General features: G+C 39.6%; 1 protein-coding gene across 7 annotated transcripts in view; it reads right to left on the bottom strand.

The window, feature by feature from the left end:
- Positions 1 to 1,305: 1,305 nt before the first annotated feature.
- The window catches only part of cftr (CF transmembrane conductance regulator), a 50,389-nt gene continuing 31,954 nt past the window's right edge, over positions 1,306 to 19,740 (bottom strand). For all 7 annotated transcript variants that reach the window (XM_044356070.1, XM_044356068.1, XM_044356066.1 and 4 more), the window contains 9 exons: positions 19,429 to 19,579; positions 16,184 to 16,411; positions 13,886 to 13,986; positions 11,023 to 11,253; positions 9,794 to 9,949; positions 8,166 to 8,255; positions 6,557 to 6,729; positions 5,227 to 5,332; positions 1,306 to 4,478 (listed from right to left, as the gene is read on the bottom strand). In XM_044356070.1, the coding sequence (XP_044212005.1) occupies positions 4,263 to 4,478; positions 5,227 to 5,332; positions 6,557 to 6,729; positions 8,166 to 8,255; positions 9,794 to 9,949; positions 11,023 to 11,253; positions 13,886 to 13,986; positions 16,184 to 16,411; positions 19,429 to 19,579 (1,452 nt within the window). In that variant the 3' untranslated portion in view covers positions 1,306 to 4,262. The remainder of the gene's footprint in view (positions 4,479 to 5,226; positions 5,333 to 6,556; positions 6,730 to 8,165; positions 8,256 to 9,793; positions 9,950 to 11,022; positions 11,254 to 13,885; positions 13,987 to 16,183; positions 16,412 to 19,428; positions 19,580 to 19,740) is intronic.

Here is a 19,740-nt window from a genome sequence, read left to right as displayed (position 1 = left end):
TTTAATTAATGATTCTTCTTTTTTTTTTTTTACTGAAACACAAGTTCTGAATAATGACACACACACGAGATATGGATCGATCCCTGTTAAAGGATAAATTCCTCTTGATTTCTTACATTGAAACATTATCAAGCTGATGCTCAGATGTTTGTTTTTGTGGTTCAACTTAATGTCTTTTCTGCATTTCCACTTTCCCTAAATCTAATCTAATTTTGTCTAATTTGGTTTAGAATTTCCTACATTTCCCAAAGAGTTGTTTGCATCGACTCCCAGAGAAGAGATTGTAGATTTTTTATAGTAGTTTTTATAGTACTTTATATTTATATTGTTTTCTGTGACACAGTGGTGACATTAGAAAGTAAAAAGCATCAGCAACAGTTTGAGTGCAGCCTGTTCACACTGGAAAAGTGACCAAATAAAGTAGATTCAACAGTCAGGATGCACTGACTTAAAAAAAACACTGTTGTTGTTGCACTAAATTGATCCAAAATGCAATTCACCAATGAAATGAAGGATATACTTGTAGCAGGAAAAAGCTAAATAAATTACAGATGGTGGTGAGACACCTATGGAAGGAGACAGCAGCAAGTATTATATTATTTCTGCTTATAGAAAATGCATGTATGTTGATTTTTTTTTGCATACTCTGACATCAGTATATAGTAAATACTGTATATATTCAGTTTGTAGTATGGAATTTGGACACAACTGATGATCTGTGTTGTGACTGATGGCTGAAACATTTTCTACAACCAAAAAATAAGTTGAACACAGAAAAGCAAGATGTACAGTACATGGCTGAAGGTCTCTGGACAGCTCAGTTATGTGTACTTCTGGTAAGGTTTTGGCAGGGCCCCTTAGGGAACTATTGATGCAACTATATGATTATGTTTTAGACAAAGCATTTCATCCACAAAGAAATTGTTCTCCCAGTTTGGTGTGAAAGAACCTGACTGACCTGACCTAAACCTCATCCAACTTCTTCTTTGGGATGAACTGGAACGAGCCAGACCTTAAAACCCAACATCAGTGTTGACCTCACTAATCCCTGCAGCCAGGTGCAAAAAAAAAAAAAAATGTGGCGTAAAGCCTGAAACCAGAAGAGTGGAGGCTGTTGCAGCTGCAGATTCATGCCTGTGGTTTTGGAAGGAGATGACCAATAATTGCATAAGAGTGTAATGTTCCGGTGTCCACATATTTTTGGCCACATAGGGTATTAAGAAAAAGAGTGAGAGTCGGTATCTAAGAGATTGAGTCACAAACAAGACACAGGTGTACAAAAAAAAAGACACAAACATGCAGAAATTCTCAAAATCTTTAGTTTTACTGGAAATATAGTTGATTGAACAAATACATTTATACATTTTTTGGACATTTGTGTCCCTTTTCCTATGAGTAAGAAACAGCTTTTTCTTAATTTACACTGTAAAAAAAAAAATCTGTTGTCACAGTTAACACATCAAGGCATTTCTCCACGGTACCTTAATTTTTTCTGCATTGCTTCTTTTACAAAACTATCATTCAGTATGAAAGGAGCAACGTGCTCTTCCCTCAAACCAAAAGAAGAAAAAACATCAGGAGAGTCAATATCGTTTCCAGTTTCAGAGGGAAGTACAGATAGAAGAGTTAAAAAATGGTTGGTTTTTGCGTTTTATACAGCAGCAGCTCTGAAAAAATATTCATTTCAAATAGAAAATGTACTTTTTTTTTTTTTTTTGATGAATTACTGCCTTCTCCCTATAATTTGTCAAGTATTATAGGCTGAAAAAAATTAAAAGTAAAAAGCGTAATTTGTTATCAGAGGTCATAATTCTACATCTACACTTAATTTTATGGAAGAATTGAAGAAACTGTTGTACAGCGTTCAATCATTCGACTGTTTTCCTTGCTGTGAAAGCTCTTGAGTACCTCAGGGTGTCTCTAAAGTGCATACAGATTGAAAAATAAGGGTATCAGAGTCATCGCTCGTTAGTGACGTCAGCCAACGACGTCACCGTTCCCGTTTCTATGTGTGTGTGTGTGTGTGTGTGTTGAAGTTACTGCAGGGTCAGACCACAGATAGAGAAGTGAAGCCACTGTAGAAGTCTCTACTTTACCTTAATTCTCAAGAGTAATTTATATACGGATTATAAATTTAACAGCAATACAAGGAGGATATTTCTGCCTGAGGAAGACCTGTAAGTTGGTAGAAATGTCACTAATAAAATTAAAGGGAGCTTTGGTTCGATGTGCTGGTGATCCTTGTATTGCTATTTAATTGATTTTTGTATCCAGCACCACTTCCACTTCGTTTTTTTTCAGATTTTTTATATATTATAGCATGTTAGCGGTGTTTTGATGCTTGATCTACGGCTCATGTTGCATCAGTTTATGGATAATATTATGTTTTGTTCCTGTCGTTAATGAGAGGTGAATATAATAATGATTAATAATAATAATAATAATGGTTTGTCTGCAGCTCATTAATGCTTCTCTTCCTGTTCAAAGACAAACAGTGATTCCTGCACCGAGACAATCAAATCCTAATTTTTACATCCTGTTCAGGTCACATTTGACTGATTTTTACATTAGACAGCAGTAGAAACACCATGAACATCATTCTGAAAGCCTGAAATTTTATGATTTTGTCTAAAGTGACCTAGAATATGCTAAATTATTTTGACTTTACTTTTTTTTTTTTTAAGATTTCTGTCCAGCTGATAGACATTCTTGGTCCAGGTTGTGAATGTTTTTTGTGTGAAACCCTGAACTCTCTCTGCTCTCTGAAATCTGAATGAAGGATTAATCGCCCGTTTATTAATGACAGGTGAGGTATTTATGAACTAAAAATAGATTTGTAGCTCAGAGGTTTTAGTAGAGAGACTGATTATGAGTCGATGCTGTGAAGGTTTAGAACATGAACATGTTTGTAAAGGATTAAATACGCTTTGTTTTCCTCATCTACATGAAATGTCGGCTTAGTATTAATTAGTATTAAAAGGCCAAAACTGATAGCAAAAGATAGAGCAAGTCATCAACTTACTTGTCTGTTTTTATTGTGCAACATTATCATTAACTAGTTAGGTTTGATCTGTGTTTGCTAATTGATGCTCATAGTTACACTTTCTGTCTGTGGAGCAAACATGAGACATGAGATTTCTACAGCGGCTGCAGCTCAGTCTGAGTCAAACCATCTAAAGAACGGGAACGCTCTGATGAAAACACACTGCCACTTCACTTACAACAAAACATTTTTCTCAGCAAGTTAACCCTTGTATTTTAAAACAACAAAATATGCAAAAAAAAAAAAAAAGGTTTTATATATTTCACGCTTTTTCAAAGCAAATACAGATTTTTTTTTTTGGACCTCAGGAGAAAAAAAGAAGAAGCCCTTATACAGTTTGTCCAGCACCAAAAGGCACTCGAAATGCTTTTCAATAACAATAAGTGTCCAGTTTGAGGCCAGGTGGAGTCTGTTATGTGCTTCACTAACATTTGAGTTATATTATTTATAGCCATCATGTTTTTTTTTTATAAGTGGTCCCTTCTTCAGAGCTCTTCCTGCTGCACGTACATATATACTGCATCGGTATATTCATGTTATTCTAATTTAATGACAGATTTTCACCTCACAGCTTCAATTTGTACAGTTTCGTGCAGCCGCCATGAAATTTCAATTCACTTACACACCAATGCTTTTTTTATGCAACGTCCAAACTCACAGCTACAGTATCTCGTACTGTACTGCTGAAGGTTTTGCACACATGATTTGAAGTTTTATTGCCCTCACATTTTGCACTGTACATACCTGATTTATATTCATGAAGAATTTAATACTAAAGATTTATACGCAGTTGGCTGTTACAATCCAAATGATTACAGATACTTTCTGTTATAAGTGAGCTGCTGTTATGAGTGAGTCATTACCTTTATTAGTCTGGATTTCTGTCAGTAAATTAGCTCCGTAGCTCAGCCTCGTTCTGTGATAGTAACATGTTCAGCTGAGTGTGCAGCCAGACGCTCTTTGCTGTGTTTTTATTGTGTGTCGTACTTTGTTGCATGTTTACAGTACAATATACTGTATGTGTACGTGAAGAAGTGTGTGTGTTAGATGATTATATGGATCCAAATTGTTCCATTAATGGAAAACCTGACTTAAATGTGTTCACTTTGCTTTTAAAATGTTTTCCTACAAAAATAAGTTGGGATTTCAGTGTTGAATCAACCTGTTGTTGTGTGTGTGTGTGTGTGTGTGTGTGTGTGTGTGTGTATCTGGCCGGTTATTAGAGTCGGGTGTCGTGGACTTCGTCCTCAGCTTCTTCTGGCAGGGATGAGATCTTGGCGGTCTGCGGCGCCGCCCTCTTGCTGGAGTTGAGGCGGTGAAGCGTTGGGAAGAGGCGGAGCCTGTCGGCGGGGCTCATGGCCTGTTTCAGGTGACTCGTCTCGTTCAGAAGCTTCTGGATGGAGTCGTAGCTTTTCATGGAGCTGCCCTCGATCATCTGGACAAGCAGGAGGGAGCAGAAATCACGTCTGATGTGTTTATCTGAGCTTCTTTCAAATTATGATGTTTCATAAATTAAAAAAAAAAAAAGCTGTGTGGAGACTTTTGCTTCAGTTTTGTAAACACACTGTGCGTGTGTGTGTTTCCTCCTGTTTTGTACAGAAGCAAACCTTTTCTTTCAATACTGAACTACATTAGGTCCACTCTCCAACCACAGTCAACAACAAACACTCAGCTGGTGTGTGTGAATGTGTGTGTGTGTGTGTGTGAATGTGTGTGTGTGTGCATTTGTCATCAGTAAGATGAAATGAAATCTGAAGTTTTCTGTTGGAGACAAACGTTGGCTTTTGGTAAAGAATAACTGCAGTCACTTCAGACAGTTTTAATTGATAAACTGACAGTTCTTTCTGTCTTTCAGTCTTTTTTTCTATCTTTCTTCCTTTCTTTTAGTCTTTCTGTTGCTTCCCTTTCTGTCTTTCTGTCTTTCTTTCTGTCTTAAGTCACAGTAGCTGCTCCTAATCTGAGGTCACTTCCCTCATGTTACTGTCACGCCATCTGTTGTTCCAACACAAACCCCCATTACCTACATGCAAACACACACTCAAGCACACGTGTGCACCCAACACAGTCTACCTAAGGGAATGATGTTCAGGCCAAGTTGAGTTTCATGAGCTTCTCCAAACACCTGAGCTTTTAAAATGTGGATGAAAATCAGTAAAAAAATGTAAATTTCATCCAGAACTCACCAGGAATGATTGGCACTCCAGCAGCGGCTCCACTCTGTGCTCTGATAGGATGACGGTGCAGCCGGAGAAAACCTGCTTCAATGTCTTCCTCAGGACCTGCAACGTTCTGTTCACAAACAAACAAATGCACACACACACACACACACACATACCATCATCATCATCATCATCATCATCATCATCAAAGGCCATCTCTCTCCACTGCTAATACATTAGCTTAGCGTTCCATTCCTGTCGAGGGAGGTTGTTGAGGCTGACATGAAAGAGCGGGCGGCGTTCGGCCTCGGGTCAAACTAGATTGCTCATTATAGGCTTCATTTACCATCATGACCCCCCCTTCTGCAGAAACGCTTACATGCAAACACACTCCCACGTACAGTAGGTCAGAATTACTGAAAGCACTCTAGATTGTCTCCATATGCAGTGACGGGAACACCGCACATGTTGGATTTGGGTGGCTGCTGCTGCTGCTGCTGCTGCTGCTGCTGCTGCTGCTGTGACCTCACAATGCAGGACATCACACACACACACACACACAAAGGAAATACACATAAAAGTGAGGAGAAAACAAGATACTTGCAATTGTCTGATATATCTTATTCCTGTGTCATAGACCTCATCTTAAAAACCTTTCAGTCAGAACTACTCTCCGGAGACTGCAGAACGTAATTGCTGTTAATAGTCTTTGGATTCGTTTCTAAACAAACTACCGTGACTGTAGTCTTTGTGGCGCAGGAACACGTCACCCGGTGCAGCGGTGTGGCTCGCTGACGTGTTTTTAATAGTTTTTGGACGACGACGGAGCTCTGCAGCACAGAGGAACAAGATATATCAGAGGTTTTGGATACACACACACACACAATACGTGTAAGCCAAACCAACTCTACACATGAGATTTGAAAAAAATTTGATTATTTTCTCAAGAATCAGATTTTAAGCACCTTTTTTTTTTTTTATTTCTGAAGTTTTAATTTGAGCTACTTTCTACTGGAAAAACCCCTGTCCCTATGAAAACTATAAGCAGCTTGTCCTGTTAGCAGAAATCTCATAACCTGAACAAATAAATCCAAAACTATGAGTGAACGGACGTATGCATACAGCAGTCAGCAGGATTTAGCTACGCAGAGGCTTCCTCTGTCTAAACAGCCTGAATGAATGTGTACGGTGAGCAAAACAAGTCACCAGCAGAGGTACATTTTCAACCCGATTTAGGAATACATTCATTTCTGATGCACCATAATTATATAATATTTTAGGACAGAGGTCAGACAGAGTAACCTCTTGTTGCCACATACACTCATAACACACATATGTTAGTGTTCCTACTGACATGGGGTCGAGGTAGGCGGAGGGTTCGTCCAGCAGCAGGATGCGGGCCTTGCTGAGGATGGAGCGGGCGAGACACATCAGCTGTTTGTGTCCGTTGCTCAACACGTTGCCTCCGTCTTCCAGCTGGAAGTCCAGCTTGTCCGGGAACTGCTCGATCACCGACTTCAGACCCACCTGAGGACGCAAAGGACGGATATTACTCACTGACTGCTGATTTTTTTGCTGTGGATTATCATTTCAGAGGTCATTCATAAATAAGTTTCTATGAAAGGGGCATCAAACCTGAGAACAGTTTCTCTTCTACTGACTATGCTGCTGATAGAAAAATCTGTACATTGTGTACCATGTATGGTTATATATATATATATTAGATTGCAGGATCACAAGGGTAAAAGTGGGACAAAGTCATATGGATATCATGTGGAAGGGAGAGCTCTGTAAAGCTTTGTCTAGGTCTGGTAGGAATCTGTAAACAACTAAAAGGTGCCTCCCAAGGGCATCAAGGCCGTCGATATATACCAGTGAATTTCTTTTCTTCTGCAGAATTCTCCACGGAGACTCTGCGGACTCTCTGTGTCTGTCACATATGTTCTGTTTGAATTAAAGAGACGCCTGAATTCAACAAACCTCAGTCTATTGATAATTTATCTATCAGCTGCTTATTTCTTATAAGCTGATTCTGACACAGCAGGACCAAGCGGCAACCTCCGGGGCTGTAAAATGAAGCCAATGCGGAAGTGCCAAAAACTGCAGTTCCTTGAATGACCACTTGAGGCTCCAAAAGCGAGTCGATCCCCATAGACCCCTATGTTAAAATGCCAAAACATGGGTTTTGTTCTCTAAAGCTAATTTCCTCTTTCATGACAACTGTACGGGGGGTGAATTTTTTTATAACTCACTCGTTTAAATTTTATTAAGCCGTAAAGTTCTGCATAATGAAGGACATGGCTGCTTTGAGTGACAGGTCCGCCAGCCGCTAGGTGGCTTGTTTCAGCCGTTCGGCCCGCCTCTTTGCCCATTTTTGATTGGCTGGGAGTTAGGCAGCGTCACACACTGCCAAGATGGCGACGGCCGGAGCGGCTCGCTTTGAGCTTCAAAACCGCTCTTCAGAAACCAACGGGTGACGTCACGGTAACTACGTCCATATTTTTATACAGTCTATGAGCAGGACATGGCTGATATCATTTTGGTTCTCAAGAGTAACATGTTACTCAGAAACATCTTATTTTTCATACACTTCCTGTGCTGAAATAAACATCTTTATATGTTGTTTTTTCTATAAGTTTATTTGTATTATTTTAAACTGCATATTAAATGTTCAAATTCAATGACACCTTGGTCGCATAACAATTGAAATGCGTTAAAAAAAAGCAGCAGGGTGGTCTCTACCTCAACTACATGACACAAGATAAAAACTTCTCAGTTTTCTCTCTGTATTGATCCCAGGAGACAAACCAAGACAGGAAACTGGCTAATTCACCCAAAATTGAACGCCATTACATCTATATAACTAATAACATGGGAAACATGTCTGGTAGAATGGAGTACTTCACCAACGAAGACCAAAATTACAGCAGCACAGAAGGGAAAAAGAGGAAATGGAGTCTCACCTCCTCGGCTACCCTCCACAGCTCGTCATCGCTGTAACGTCCATGTGGGTCCAGGTTCATCCGGAAAGTGCCGGTCAAAATAAACACTTTCTGTTCAATACGGAACAGAGGAAACATTTAAATGACACAATAAACTTGACATTACACGTCTAGCCCACATGATAACAATCGTTTGGATTGTTTACAGCAGTGGTGCTTTTATATTTTCAGTCTTTTATATTTTGAACTCAGTCAGTCTCACAGTTTGGTCGTTGAACATGTTCATGTTCATATGTTTTGGATCTAATAAATTTAAGATCTTTATAATAAAAGAAGAGGTGATGTCATCTGCAAATAGTGACACAGTCTCAAAGAATAACAAGCTACTGCAGGCAATCTGTGGCTAGTTTAGAAGTCTAATAATATGAAAACCACCTGGAACTGACTGTAGTAAGGACGACATTTGTCAGCGTGTTTTAAAGTTGCAGGTATGGTTCACCAGGATTTACTGTAGTATTCACTGATACGATCAGCCTTGTTAGGCAAGAGCAAACAAATCACAATTATTAAAGTAAATAAATTCAAAACAAATAAATTAAGTAAAAGACAATTTAACTTTTTTTGTTAAAATAACAATTATTTTAGTTTTACTTGATCATTTTAACTCAAACCATCATCTTTACCACAGCGTTGTCACATCTAGGGATGGGCGTGATTTATCGATGATCGATAATTGATCGTTAAGAATTTTTTCTTTTCCTTTTTGTTTTGTTTTCCGTTTAACAGCTTAACTGCCTTGTATAAGAGGACTGCTGTTGGTCTATAATTTCTTCTCGGAATAAAGATTTAATTGAGGAAAAACACACTTTCTTTAATATTTTCTGCCACAGGCATTTTAAATACAAATAAAAAAAAACATTAATGATAATTGATCGTTAATTTTCCTGATGATCGATTAAGGAAATTTCTTCAAATGCCCATCCCTAGTCACATCATTAAACATCGTTATTGTTTAGCAGTGACATGACGGTTTATAAAAACACAGACAGATGATGTCATCTTGCCGATTACTGCCGATAGAGACGCCTGATTATGTGTCGTTCCGAAGTCACATGATCGAACCAAGTATCTGCTCGTTGTAACTGAGGCTCCTTTTAGATGCAACACAATCAGATTATCTACAGTTTGACACGACAGCATTCGTCGTTTGTTCAAGCGCTTTAATGACCCCGTTTTCCTGACAAGCGACCTCTTGTGGTTAAGAGATTAAATGATTTGTCGATTAACAGACAATTAATCTGCAACTATTTTGATTATGGATTAATTGTTTCAGTTTTATTCGTTTTGAAATGCTTTTTTCTTTTGACAAAAGTCTTTTCATGAATGAAAATGATACAAACTGCAGAACAGTCCAGTCACACCCAAAATGATGCAGGACTAAATTGTAGTATTGATGGCGCTAAAACAACCATCTAAATTTCACAATTTCCAATGTTTGAAAATCCCATTATATGGGAATCACCTGAGTAGGATTTAACTAGACTAGCTATACTTTCACCTGTCTATACTTTCACAGCTGTCATTAAATTTGAACCGACATTATTTAGACTGCTTTGCTAAATAAAGCAGCTCAGCAGTCACGGACGTACCTGCGGCACCACTCCGAAGGCCTTCCTCCACGTGTGCAGGGAGACGGAGCTCCATGAGACACCATCAATGGAGATTTCTCCATCAGTGGAGGCGAGACGCAGCAGAGCGGACAACAGGGTGCTCTTCCCTGAACCTGTCCTGCCCAGTAGACCAATCTACACACACACACACACAACCAGAAGACACACATTTTACTCAGCTAAAAATATTAACGAATTTCTATCTTATCAGTTCATTTAAGAAAGCTTAATTAATTAATTTGCCATTTTCTGCATGAATGTATCTAGATATGCATCTATATAATCATGATTACATACAGTGTATGCTGTATATACACATAATGCACAATATGCAGCACATACTGTGTAGTTAGTTAAGTAGAGTATACTCATGACTTTGTGAAATGAACTGCTGCCTTGAGGTATTTAAGAGTCTGAAAGCTCTCTGTCAGCTCTTCTGCAGGCTGGTGGCAACAATTAACCCAGTTATCAGCGGGCCACACAGCAGCTAATGGGACGAGGCTAAAGCACTAACACTTACTGAGCTCTGCTGTCCTCCACGATTCATTACGAGGAGCTCATACTAAGTACAATTACTGCCAGAAGCAGAGACAGAGAGACAGAGAGAGTGGTCAAATATTACACTTGTTCTCTCTTTTCACTGAAAGCAATTTGAACACTACTAACTGAGTTCCTCTGCCCTAATTTAAAAGCATGAGGCATTTAAATGAAAGGGAGACATTACAGCTCTGAGCGTATGTGTGAGTTTGAAAAAAAAAAAAGGTCTTTCAGCAGTTGTCACTGATTTTACTGTTCTGACTTTGATATTATCTTTTATTTTGTCATTGTATCATGTCGTGGATTGTTTTGTCTGTATTGCTGTGTTGTCTGTGTTTTGCCTTTGTTTGCATCTTGGCCCCAGAGAGAAGTAACATTTTGTTCAACTGTAATGAACTATAACAAATACTTGATACCTGATTCCCTACCCAAATTCTTCTCATTAGCAACTTAAACAAATAATAACAAGCCAATAGTAAACATGTCACCACACACGCTTGTTAATGAGTTCGTCACCCAACTATAATCTCTCTATAACACTGCAAGGATCATTTTCCTGCAGCACCCCTCTTGGTCAGAACAGTTTAAAATCCAGTTAGTCGGTGCTAACAAGTATCACCTTGCCGTGTTTCATAATCTCACACAATCTTTACCCATCACCCACGACTCACACTCTGTCCCCCGTCCACAGAGAAGGAGATGTCGTTGAGGATGGCGCGTCCGGCCTCGGTGTATTTGACGGTGAGACCCTGGACGTCCATCTGGCCGCGGTTCGGCCAGCAGTCGCGGGCGTGAGGGTTGTCGATGACGAGGTCGGGGCCTCCTTTACCGCCGTGTTTCCCCGGCAGCAGCTCCTCAGATGGCAGGTCGATGAACTTGAAGACTCGATCCACTGAACGCATCTGGGACGGGAAGAAGAAGAGAGACAAGGTGAGGTGAGTTTTGTACGGACGCGACCCTACTTCCTACTTGATTTATTACCTCAGTAAACAGTTTCCTAATAGATTTATGGTCTCAATCGCTAGTTTCAAATCTCCTTCAGTGCATCATGATGTTCATTTTGTTAATTATGGTCCCATTTAGAATAAAACTGATGATAAAGCAGGGTATGCTGTAGGGTGTGGCTACATTGTGATTGACAAGTCGTTACTACGGCAACAACATTGGTTAGATAACGTAACCATGGCGTAACCCCAGATTCACACAGTGTAGGCGTAGCCATAGCTGTCGCTGTTTCTGTGTGTTTTCAGTTCATTAAAGTTAATTGTAACATTTTGGTCGCCTAAAAAAGTCTTGTTCAGCGTTTGGTTCTGCTAAAAGACCCTCTGAGGAGTCAGATGTTCAGTTTTTCTGGTAAGTACATTTTGTTTTTTGCTAGCAAAAATTAGCATTAGCATTATCACAGTTAGCCATAGATTGTAAATGCACTGTGCTAACAAAGCTAGCAGCTAGCATTAGGGTCAGCTCCACCCTCTCGTCCATATATGGTCACTTCTGGCTCCAGAAATCCAAGATGGCGACGGTCAAAATGCAAACTCTGACAAACCAATGAGTGACATCACAGTGGCTACATCCATTATCTTTTACAGTCTGTAGTAGGCTATGTATCTAATTGTATATTGCTTGTAAATATGATATAGTTTTTACTTATTTATTTCTTCCTTCAGTGTGACTTATGTACTTTGTTCCATTTTATTTCCATTCCATATTTTTTATTATGTTACTCTATTCACATTTTTAGTATTTTAATACTAAATAAAAACATTTTCTGGCTACAATTGCATTTCTTTGTGCAATCATGTATTGTATTATGACAATAAAACTGAACCTTGAAACTTAGATGTATTTATATTTCTTTTGTAAGTATCTTCAGACTGAATTGTTCTACTAAACAACATGAAACCTATGTTAACACTAAGTTAACATTTTAAACTAGCTACATGTAGACACCTGCAGAGTTAGTTATGCTCAAGCATTGTACTTGTACTTGAGAAGAATATTTTAATAGCTACACTTCCCATCAGTGTAAGTATTATTCACAGGGAGTCACAACACATTAATGAGCTTTTCTCTCGCATAAGAATATGAATCACACTGTGAAGATCAGCGCCAACTCCCCCAAACACACACCAGCACCACTGCGGTGAACGTGTTTGTGTGTGTGTGTGTGTGTGTGTATGTGAACGTACTGAACAAAATGTCCTGCGCTGTGATAAGCTCTGTTAGTTCAACAAACCAAAATGTGTCGGAAATCAGCCACCGACCTGACAAACACTGGTTCATAAGAGCCTCACACACGTCTTCGACAGAAATAACAGCTTGCAGCAACATACCTGCTGCGTCCCTGTTCTCCATTTTACTCCTTGTCTTGTACAATCAGAGGGAGTCAGCTTTTGATTGTGTTCACATGGAATATAGTCAGATACCATTTAAAGACTCTAAAGCGGTTCAGATCTCCCCCTGGTCCATCAAACTGATTTTCAACTACTCCACTTAGCATCAAGAGCTGACTAACAACAGGTGTTACACTGGTGCAACACCGGTCTTTCTTGTCATCTGTTGTTTCACATCAGCTGTTGTCTTCTGATGATCTGTAGTGAACTAGTAGAGAATAGCATAGTAATGTCACCAAAACACTTTGTAACTCTATATATGGAGGGCAAACTCTGAACTCGTATGAAACATGGGGGAGTTATGAGATATTACATTGCAAAAAAGGTCTAAATCCCAAATGTTCTGATTCCTGGTACATCCAGTTTGATTGGGTGTTTGGCACAACAGGGGGAAGAACTGAGTAGAGCGTAGGTTTCACATTATCTCACCCGATATCTACACAGCCAGCGTAGCGAAAGCAAAGATGTCAGCAGAGCAGCAGTAGCTGCTGAGTGTCCTCTGGAAACACTTCCGTTGTGTTGTCTGTAACGAGTTGTGTTGTTTGTGTTTGCGGCGTGTTTCTGTAATGAGTTGTGTTGTCTGAATTTGCAGCACATTTGTCTAAATGCTGCACATATGTTGTCGAATTGATGAAGATGTTTTTCTTAACTTGCTTTGCGTGTTTTGTCTATTTGCACGTGTTTTCCTGAAGTTGCAAAGCGTGTTGAGCTCTGAGCTCTTTTTAATCGTTAATCACAAACATTTTACAGACTAAATTAATCCAAAAAAAAGAAAATGATGGATTAATTCATAAAAAAATAATTAGTTGCAGTTCCTGGTTGAATTACAAGGCATTTGGCAATTACAAGAAAATAAATCTGCAATAAAAGAGAGAGTCTTAATCCCAGCTGTTGCAGAGGAGCGGCTCCCTGGCCAGCAGCAGAAGGTCTGAGATGTGTCTAGTCTGGTTCGGTGTGTAGATCAGAAAGAAACACATACATGCTCCGCAAAAAAACCTTCTCAAATGTGCGTGTGTTTGAGACACTCTTGACTGGCCACTGGAGATGTGGTATTTTAATGCAAGTCAGATCTTACTACTGCGATGCGTATGATGGTAGCTGTGCGTGTGTGTGTGTGTGTGTGTGTGTGTGGACCACATACCAGTCCGTCTACTGTGATGCTGGTGATGACAGCCCATTGGAAAGTCCCCAGGATGAGCATGGCCAGGGCCACGATGATGCCTACCTCACCTGGTTTGTCCTCTGCAGAACACACACACAAACATATACACACACACACACACACACACACACACACACACACACACACACACACACAATCATCAGTACTGTCTATTCAAATATGCTCTCTCAGATGTCAGAGCAGCACTCAGGTACGGCAACTCTGCCATTGGCTTCATTGGAAACTAATGAGCTGTGAAATGACCCTTTAATCTGCTCTCATCATAAACACGCAGGCAATGACGCAACAACACGTGTTGTGTGTGTGTGCGTGTGTGTTTCCCATTCATTTAATTAAAAACACACACGCGCGCTTCCTTTTGTACATGACATTTTATCCGGTGGCATTCCAACAGTTGATCAGTTTTCACAGACAAACTGTTCTGTTATGATCTTGTTATCTGACTCTACACACTGTAACACACAGATAAGACTGAAGCTTCTTCACTTGATAGGACCAGCGGAAATAATAAAGTGTTTACTGACAAAATGAGCAGTCTATCTGCAGTGGGTTGATAAGGTTCTTGATCAATACCGGTGACACACGATTACTTTGCCACCTGATTAGATCACTTGTTTTTTTTGTTTTTTGCTCATTTTGCTCTGTTTAGGAACAACAATCCTCCACAGTCCTTCAGCTGCGTTACTACACACACTTCATCCTCGAGCCAAAGCAAAGAAATGATAAAGCAGAATTAGTATTAGCACTGATAGACGCCCAAAAGAAGTGAATACCACCATAAAATCACTTTTATTGTGTTTGCTTTAGTAATGACCATGATGTAGGCTGCTGTCGTCTGTCGGACGGAGACGCAAACGGCAACGAAATGCGACACTGCTCTGCTACAAATGATAACAGGCTACACCATACCAGCACACGGCCTTGAGGGGGCAGTGTTTAGATACACACTGGCTGCACTGATAGCAATACCTACGCAAAAAAAAGGTGCAGTTTTTTTTTTAAAAGATGCAGTTTATTTATTTATTTATTTTTTGATTGGCCTTCCCCACGCGATCGACGCGTGAGTCTTATATTACATCTTCATGTCTTATTTTATTGTTTTCACGGCTACCTATCTTGCTAAAGGGCACTGATAAAAGTTTGTATCGCTATAATTATGCTTAGCCAGATATTAATCAAATATATCTTCTCCAATGTGGTAACCAGCAAGCATCTGATCACAAGTTATGTTCTCTAAACCCAACAGCCTCTTGTTTCCAGAGTATTGAAGCACTTCCTCCCAAGCATCCGTCCAATTTAATGACTTTTAATGAGGTTGTCAGAAACTGCTGCTGCTGCTGCTGCTCTCATCCCCTTAAAGGCTCCACTCACAGTGCTCTTGCTTACTGAGGATCGCCACAATCACAGCTCATGTAGTTTTCTCAACTTAAAGGACCAGTGTGTTAGATTTAGTGGCATCTAGCAGTGAGGCTGCAGATTGCAACCAACTGAATACCCCTCCCCCTCACCTTCCAAGTGTGTAGGAGAACCTATGGTGGCCTAAAAACTCATAAAAACTGTGAAAGGTCCTCTCTAGAGCCAGTTATGTTTGTCCATTCTGGGCTACTGTAGGAACATGGCAGGCTCTGTAAAAGAGGCTCATTCTAAGGTAATAAAAACACAACAATTCTTATTTTTATAGGATTATACACCAATTAAAACATACTGATGAATATTATATTCTATTCTGCCAAGTCCGTTCTGCTAGATGCCACTAAATTCTGCACACTGCACCTTTAAGCTAATTTGTAGATTGTTTTGGTTTCGTGGGCATAGCTTTTGAGATATCCACTGCTGTAACTTCTCCGTAAATCCCAATATAGAGGTGAAAATAAGTTTGTGTCGCTCAAAGCACTGAAAAAGTAACATTTGACAAAAACTCAAAAGTATTGTTTTACCAGAATCAGTGTCCCAGATACTTGGAAGAAAGATAATATGTTAATATGAGGCAAACATGGCTAGAAACCATCCTGCAGGTAAGAGAATTTTTCTAGTTTTAGTGAGGTGACTAAATCCATTCTCAATCCATTATGGGTTGAGAAAAACCATCAGTTGTTGAAATTGTACCACCTCCATAATAAACTACTTACATGGTGCAAAAGCTATTAAAAAGTACTTTTCTTAGCACCTGAAATCTTCACATTTACCCTGAGAACGCTGTAATCTACCTTACATCCAAACATTCATATGTCAACCCACGACCATCCCGTCACTCACGGTTGGTTCCCACAGCGATGAAGGCGGCGGCACTGAAGAACAAGACGAAGATCATGTCACAGCGGAACAGGAACCATCGCAGAGCAGACAGGTAGTGGAACCAGGTGGCCGTGTGAGTGTTTAGAGCCTTGTGGAAGAGCGTCTCGAAGTAGGTCTGACGACCGAACGCCCGAATCGTCCACAAACCCTTCAGTGAGATGATGAGGTGGGAGAAGATTGGACTACGAGCTGCAGGAGAGGAGACGGGACACATAAAAGATAATAAGGTTTGAATACGTACCAACAAAGGTCAATTTTCAAACAGTTAATGGATAGCAATTAAACTAATGACATTAGTGCATTACACTTCAAAATGTCCTTGATAATATGAGCTGACAACTTATTAAACACTAAAGAGCATTTAGTTTGTAGTGGTAATTATCTCCCATCTGTTACAGTACAGTTTGTGACACACATCTGCCTTTGATAAACACTTCCTTGTATTAATCATCCACTGCATTTCCCCCCCATACATCAGTGCTTAAAAATGGAGTCATTGTTGGTTTTTTTTAAATTCATCTTTCTATTTGAAGCTACTCTAACCAGGAAGGAATTTAAATGTGAGGAAGGAAACATTATTTGTCATTTGTGCAGAATAACACAATGAAATGCTTAAGATGTACCGTCCTGAGCCTTGAGGATCTTAAGGATTTCCTTGTACAGATGACTTGTTATTCCGCACAAATGACCAATAAAGTCAAACTTGACTTTGCATTTTTAGATCAGCAAACAGGTGAGACAGTTGTCTGCAGTGTGTTCATGATGAAACTGGCAGCAGGGAAACCCCACAAACAACACAGGAATGAAACTGAAAAATCATTTTGTCATCTGAGTGCTTTGGTTAACTCTTTTGAAAGTATTTTTTGTTCTAAATACGTTCTTTTTGGCAAGAAAGAGTCACTTTACAATAATTCACTTCAGCTGGAAAAACCAAACAAAAAGCATTCTTAAAAATATTTGTTGAGTGACTAATGCACTTAAATTTCCCCTGCAGTTTGTCTGACACGCTGCTTGTGACATCAGAGAGAGAGAGAGCGACACCAGGATGGGGCTGGAGGAAATCCCAGCTCAGCTCATCTCTCTGACCCGGACATGCTCTCGGCAGCTCCGGAAAGACCTCCCTGTCTTCACTGAAACACACATTCTGTGATACAACTGAGAGCGGAGCAGGGAAGTCCAAAAATCACAGAGCGGCATCTTCGTCAGCAGTCCAGTGACCTGTTTACTCATCCTTTGACTGCTCTGTGGACCTCCATATTATAGCTTTGAAATATAAATTAAAGGAACGATTTTCAGATAGCTTGCATGCTGCACTAGAATTTACTGCACCAAGGCGACGTTTCGAGCACACCTGCTCTTCATCAGACTCAAAATATTTGTATATACTCAGGTCCCCACTGATAATGAGATCTTAATTTCAATTTACCTGATTATATCACATAAAGTTGGTATATATTTTTGTCCAAAGCAACTTAAATTAATTCAACTTTTTGCAGGAACAAGAGCTAGATGTCATCAAAGGTGATGACTGCATACACACACACTGTCAACAGTATTCACTGGAAATACTTTCTACTGAAAAAATAGTTCCTATGAAAACTATTGACAGTGTGAGCTGTCGATTATCCATTGAAACAAAGACATCGTTTCTGGAAAGATGTTTCTGGAAAGATGTTGCCTTTGAATCATTTTGGATGCAATTTTTCAACATTTTCAACCACAAACAAAATCCCATTCATGCATACACTGTACATGGATCTAAGAGATGAACATCTTTGCAAATAAAAAATTTGCATTGCTAGATGCCACTAAAAATATGTTTTTTTTTTCCCATTTTTTTGAGGTGAACTGACCAGGCAAGGAATCAAGCATTAAAAAACATTTTAGAGATACAGACTTTAGTGGCCATATGAAAGACATTAGCACTGATTTTGGTGGTTTGAACCAACTGGTCAAAACTGCTTCTGCACCACCTTCATCTCATCAATGTCAGCAGACTGTTTCTGCAAAAAATCACTTATTACAAGACTGTCACTTGAGGAGTAGGTCTAATACTGTAGTTAAAGAACTGTCCTGCAAATGTAGTCACAACCTAATAAATATCTACCAAAAGCCCTCACAATAATGCAGCAGTTAATAAAATGTTATTCTCTCCTGATTGTGAACATCACTGCACTGTTCAGGTTCTACTAAAGCACCTAATAACATATTTACTGACAGTATACTGCCCCAAATCTTTACCGATGTCAAGAGGAGCTCAAACAAGCAAAAACAGTAATCTAGTGTCTAAAAAAAATACTAAAGAGATACTAAACACTTTTGCACTGGTGTACAGCTGTTATTTTATTCGCCCTGCCTCACATCCTTCATCTGTTCCCGTCCCTTTGAGGCAGCCCATCCATCCTCCCCTTCAGCTCTTCCTCTGTCATGTTTTTGTTCTTCAGCGTGAGCGCTGACCCCTTTGGCCCCGGACCATCCACCAGCTCTGCCTGCAGACGGGCAGTTGTGGTGATTGTCACGTCTGCCGCCCGAATTTCACTTCCTCTGTTCGTTCTATTGGTTTTCCTCTCATGTTTTCACTTTTACTCCTCCTGAATCTTTACCTGTTTGGTCATTGTACTCTTGCTGCTTTCGCCCCTGTCTGTTCTCATCCTTCATGATGTTGTGAAATAAAGAGAAATAAGAATGTAAAACTTATCTGATCTGTATAAAATGGATTTTACTATATATTACATTTAAAATACTATTTCAAGCTGTTTTAAATACACTGTAAACACATATAATAAAAATGTATACATGATGCATTTTTAGGCAATATTATATATTGCTCTTTTTTATATTTATATATTTTCTTTGGATTTACAGACTGCAAATGTATATTTTCCCTTTGTATGAGGACAGTCTCCCTACTCAATACACTAGTTTCCATGTAATGCTATGATGCAACACATCCTCTTCTTTGCTTGGACTTTCTGGTACTTGGTTACGTCTCTTCAGAGGGACAGAGAGGAGACATTAGGCTACATAGAAGCTGTTCATTCAGCAAAAGTATAAATCTGTGCAGTTGAATATTTACACAGTTTAACACAGGAGCTTCCTGGTTGCATAGAAGTCTAGGATGCTGACCATATTAACTGCACAATTCCCCCCAGAAATACATAAAACCCTGCACTGGCACACATACAAAGTGTCTCCCCCACTCTCACCTTCAGCCTCAAGTAGTTTGAGTTGCTGTCCAGTTCGTAGAAAGTACTTCCTGAGGACAACAAAGATGACAGCCAACGGGATGGCAGCGATGAAGATGTACGGCCGTATGATGGACACAGTGAAGATGGCACCTGTGACAATCAATGTCAACTGGTTTGAGGGAAATGAAAGAAAGAAAAAAAAATCAGACCTGAGATAAACAGCAGCAAATAATCCTGAGTGTGGGTGTAAATAGCCGACACTTCTCAGTCCACATTGGTTGACTCGATTTTGAAGTGTCTTGGTATCCTGCTTTTGAAATTCAATCCTCA

This window comes from Thunnus albacares, chromosome 7 (genome assembly GCF_914725855.1).
Source record: "Thunnus albacares chromosome 7, fThuAlb1.1, whole genome shotgun sequence".
Lineage (NCBI taxonomy): Eukaryota > Metazoa > Chordata > Actinopteri > Scombriformes > Scombridae > Thunnus > Thunnus albacares.
The sequence above is the reverse complement of the archived record's forward strand: the minus strand, read 5'-3'. Positions and strand labels throughout refer to the sequence as shown.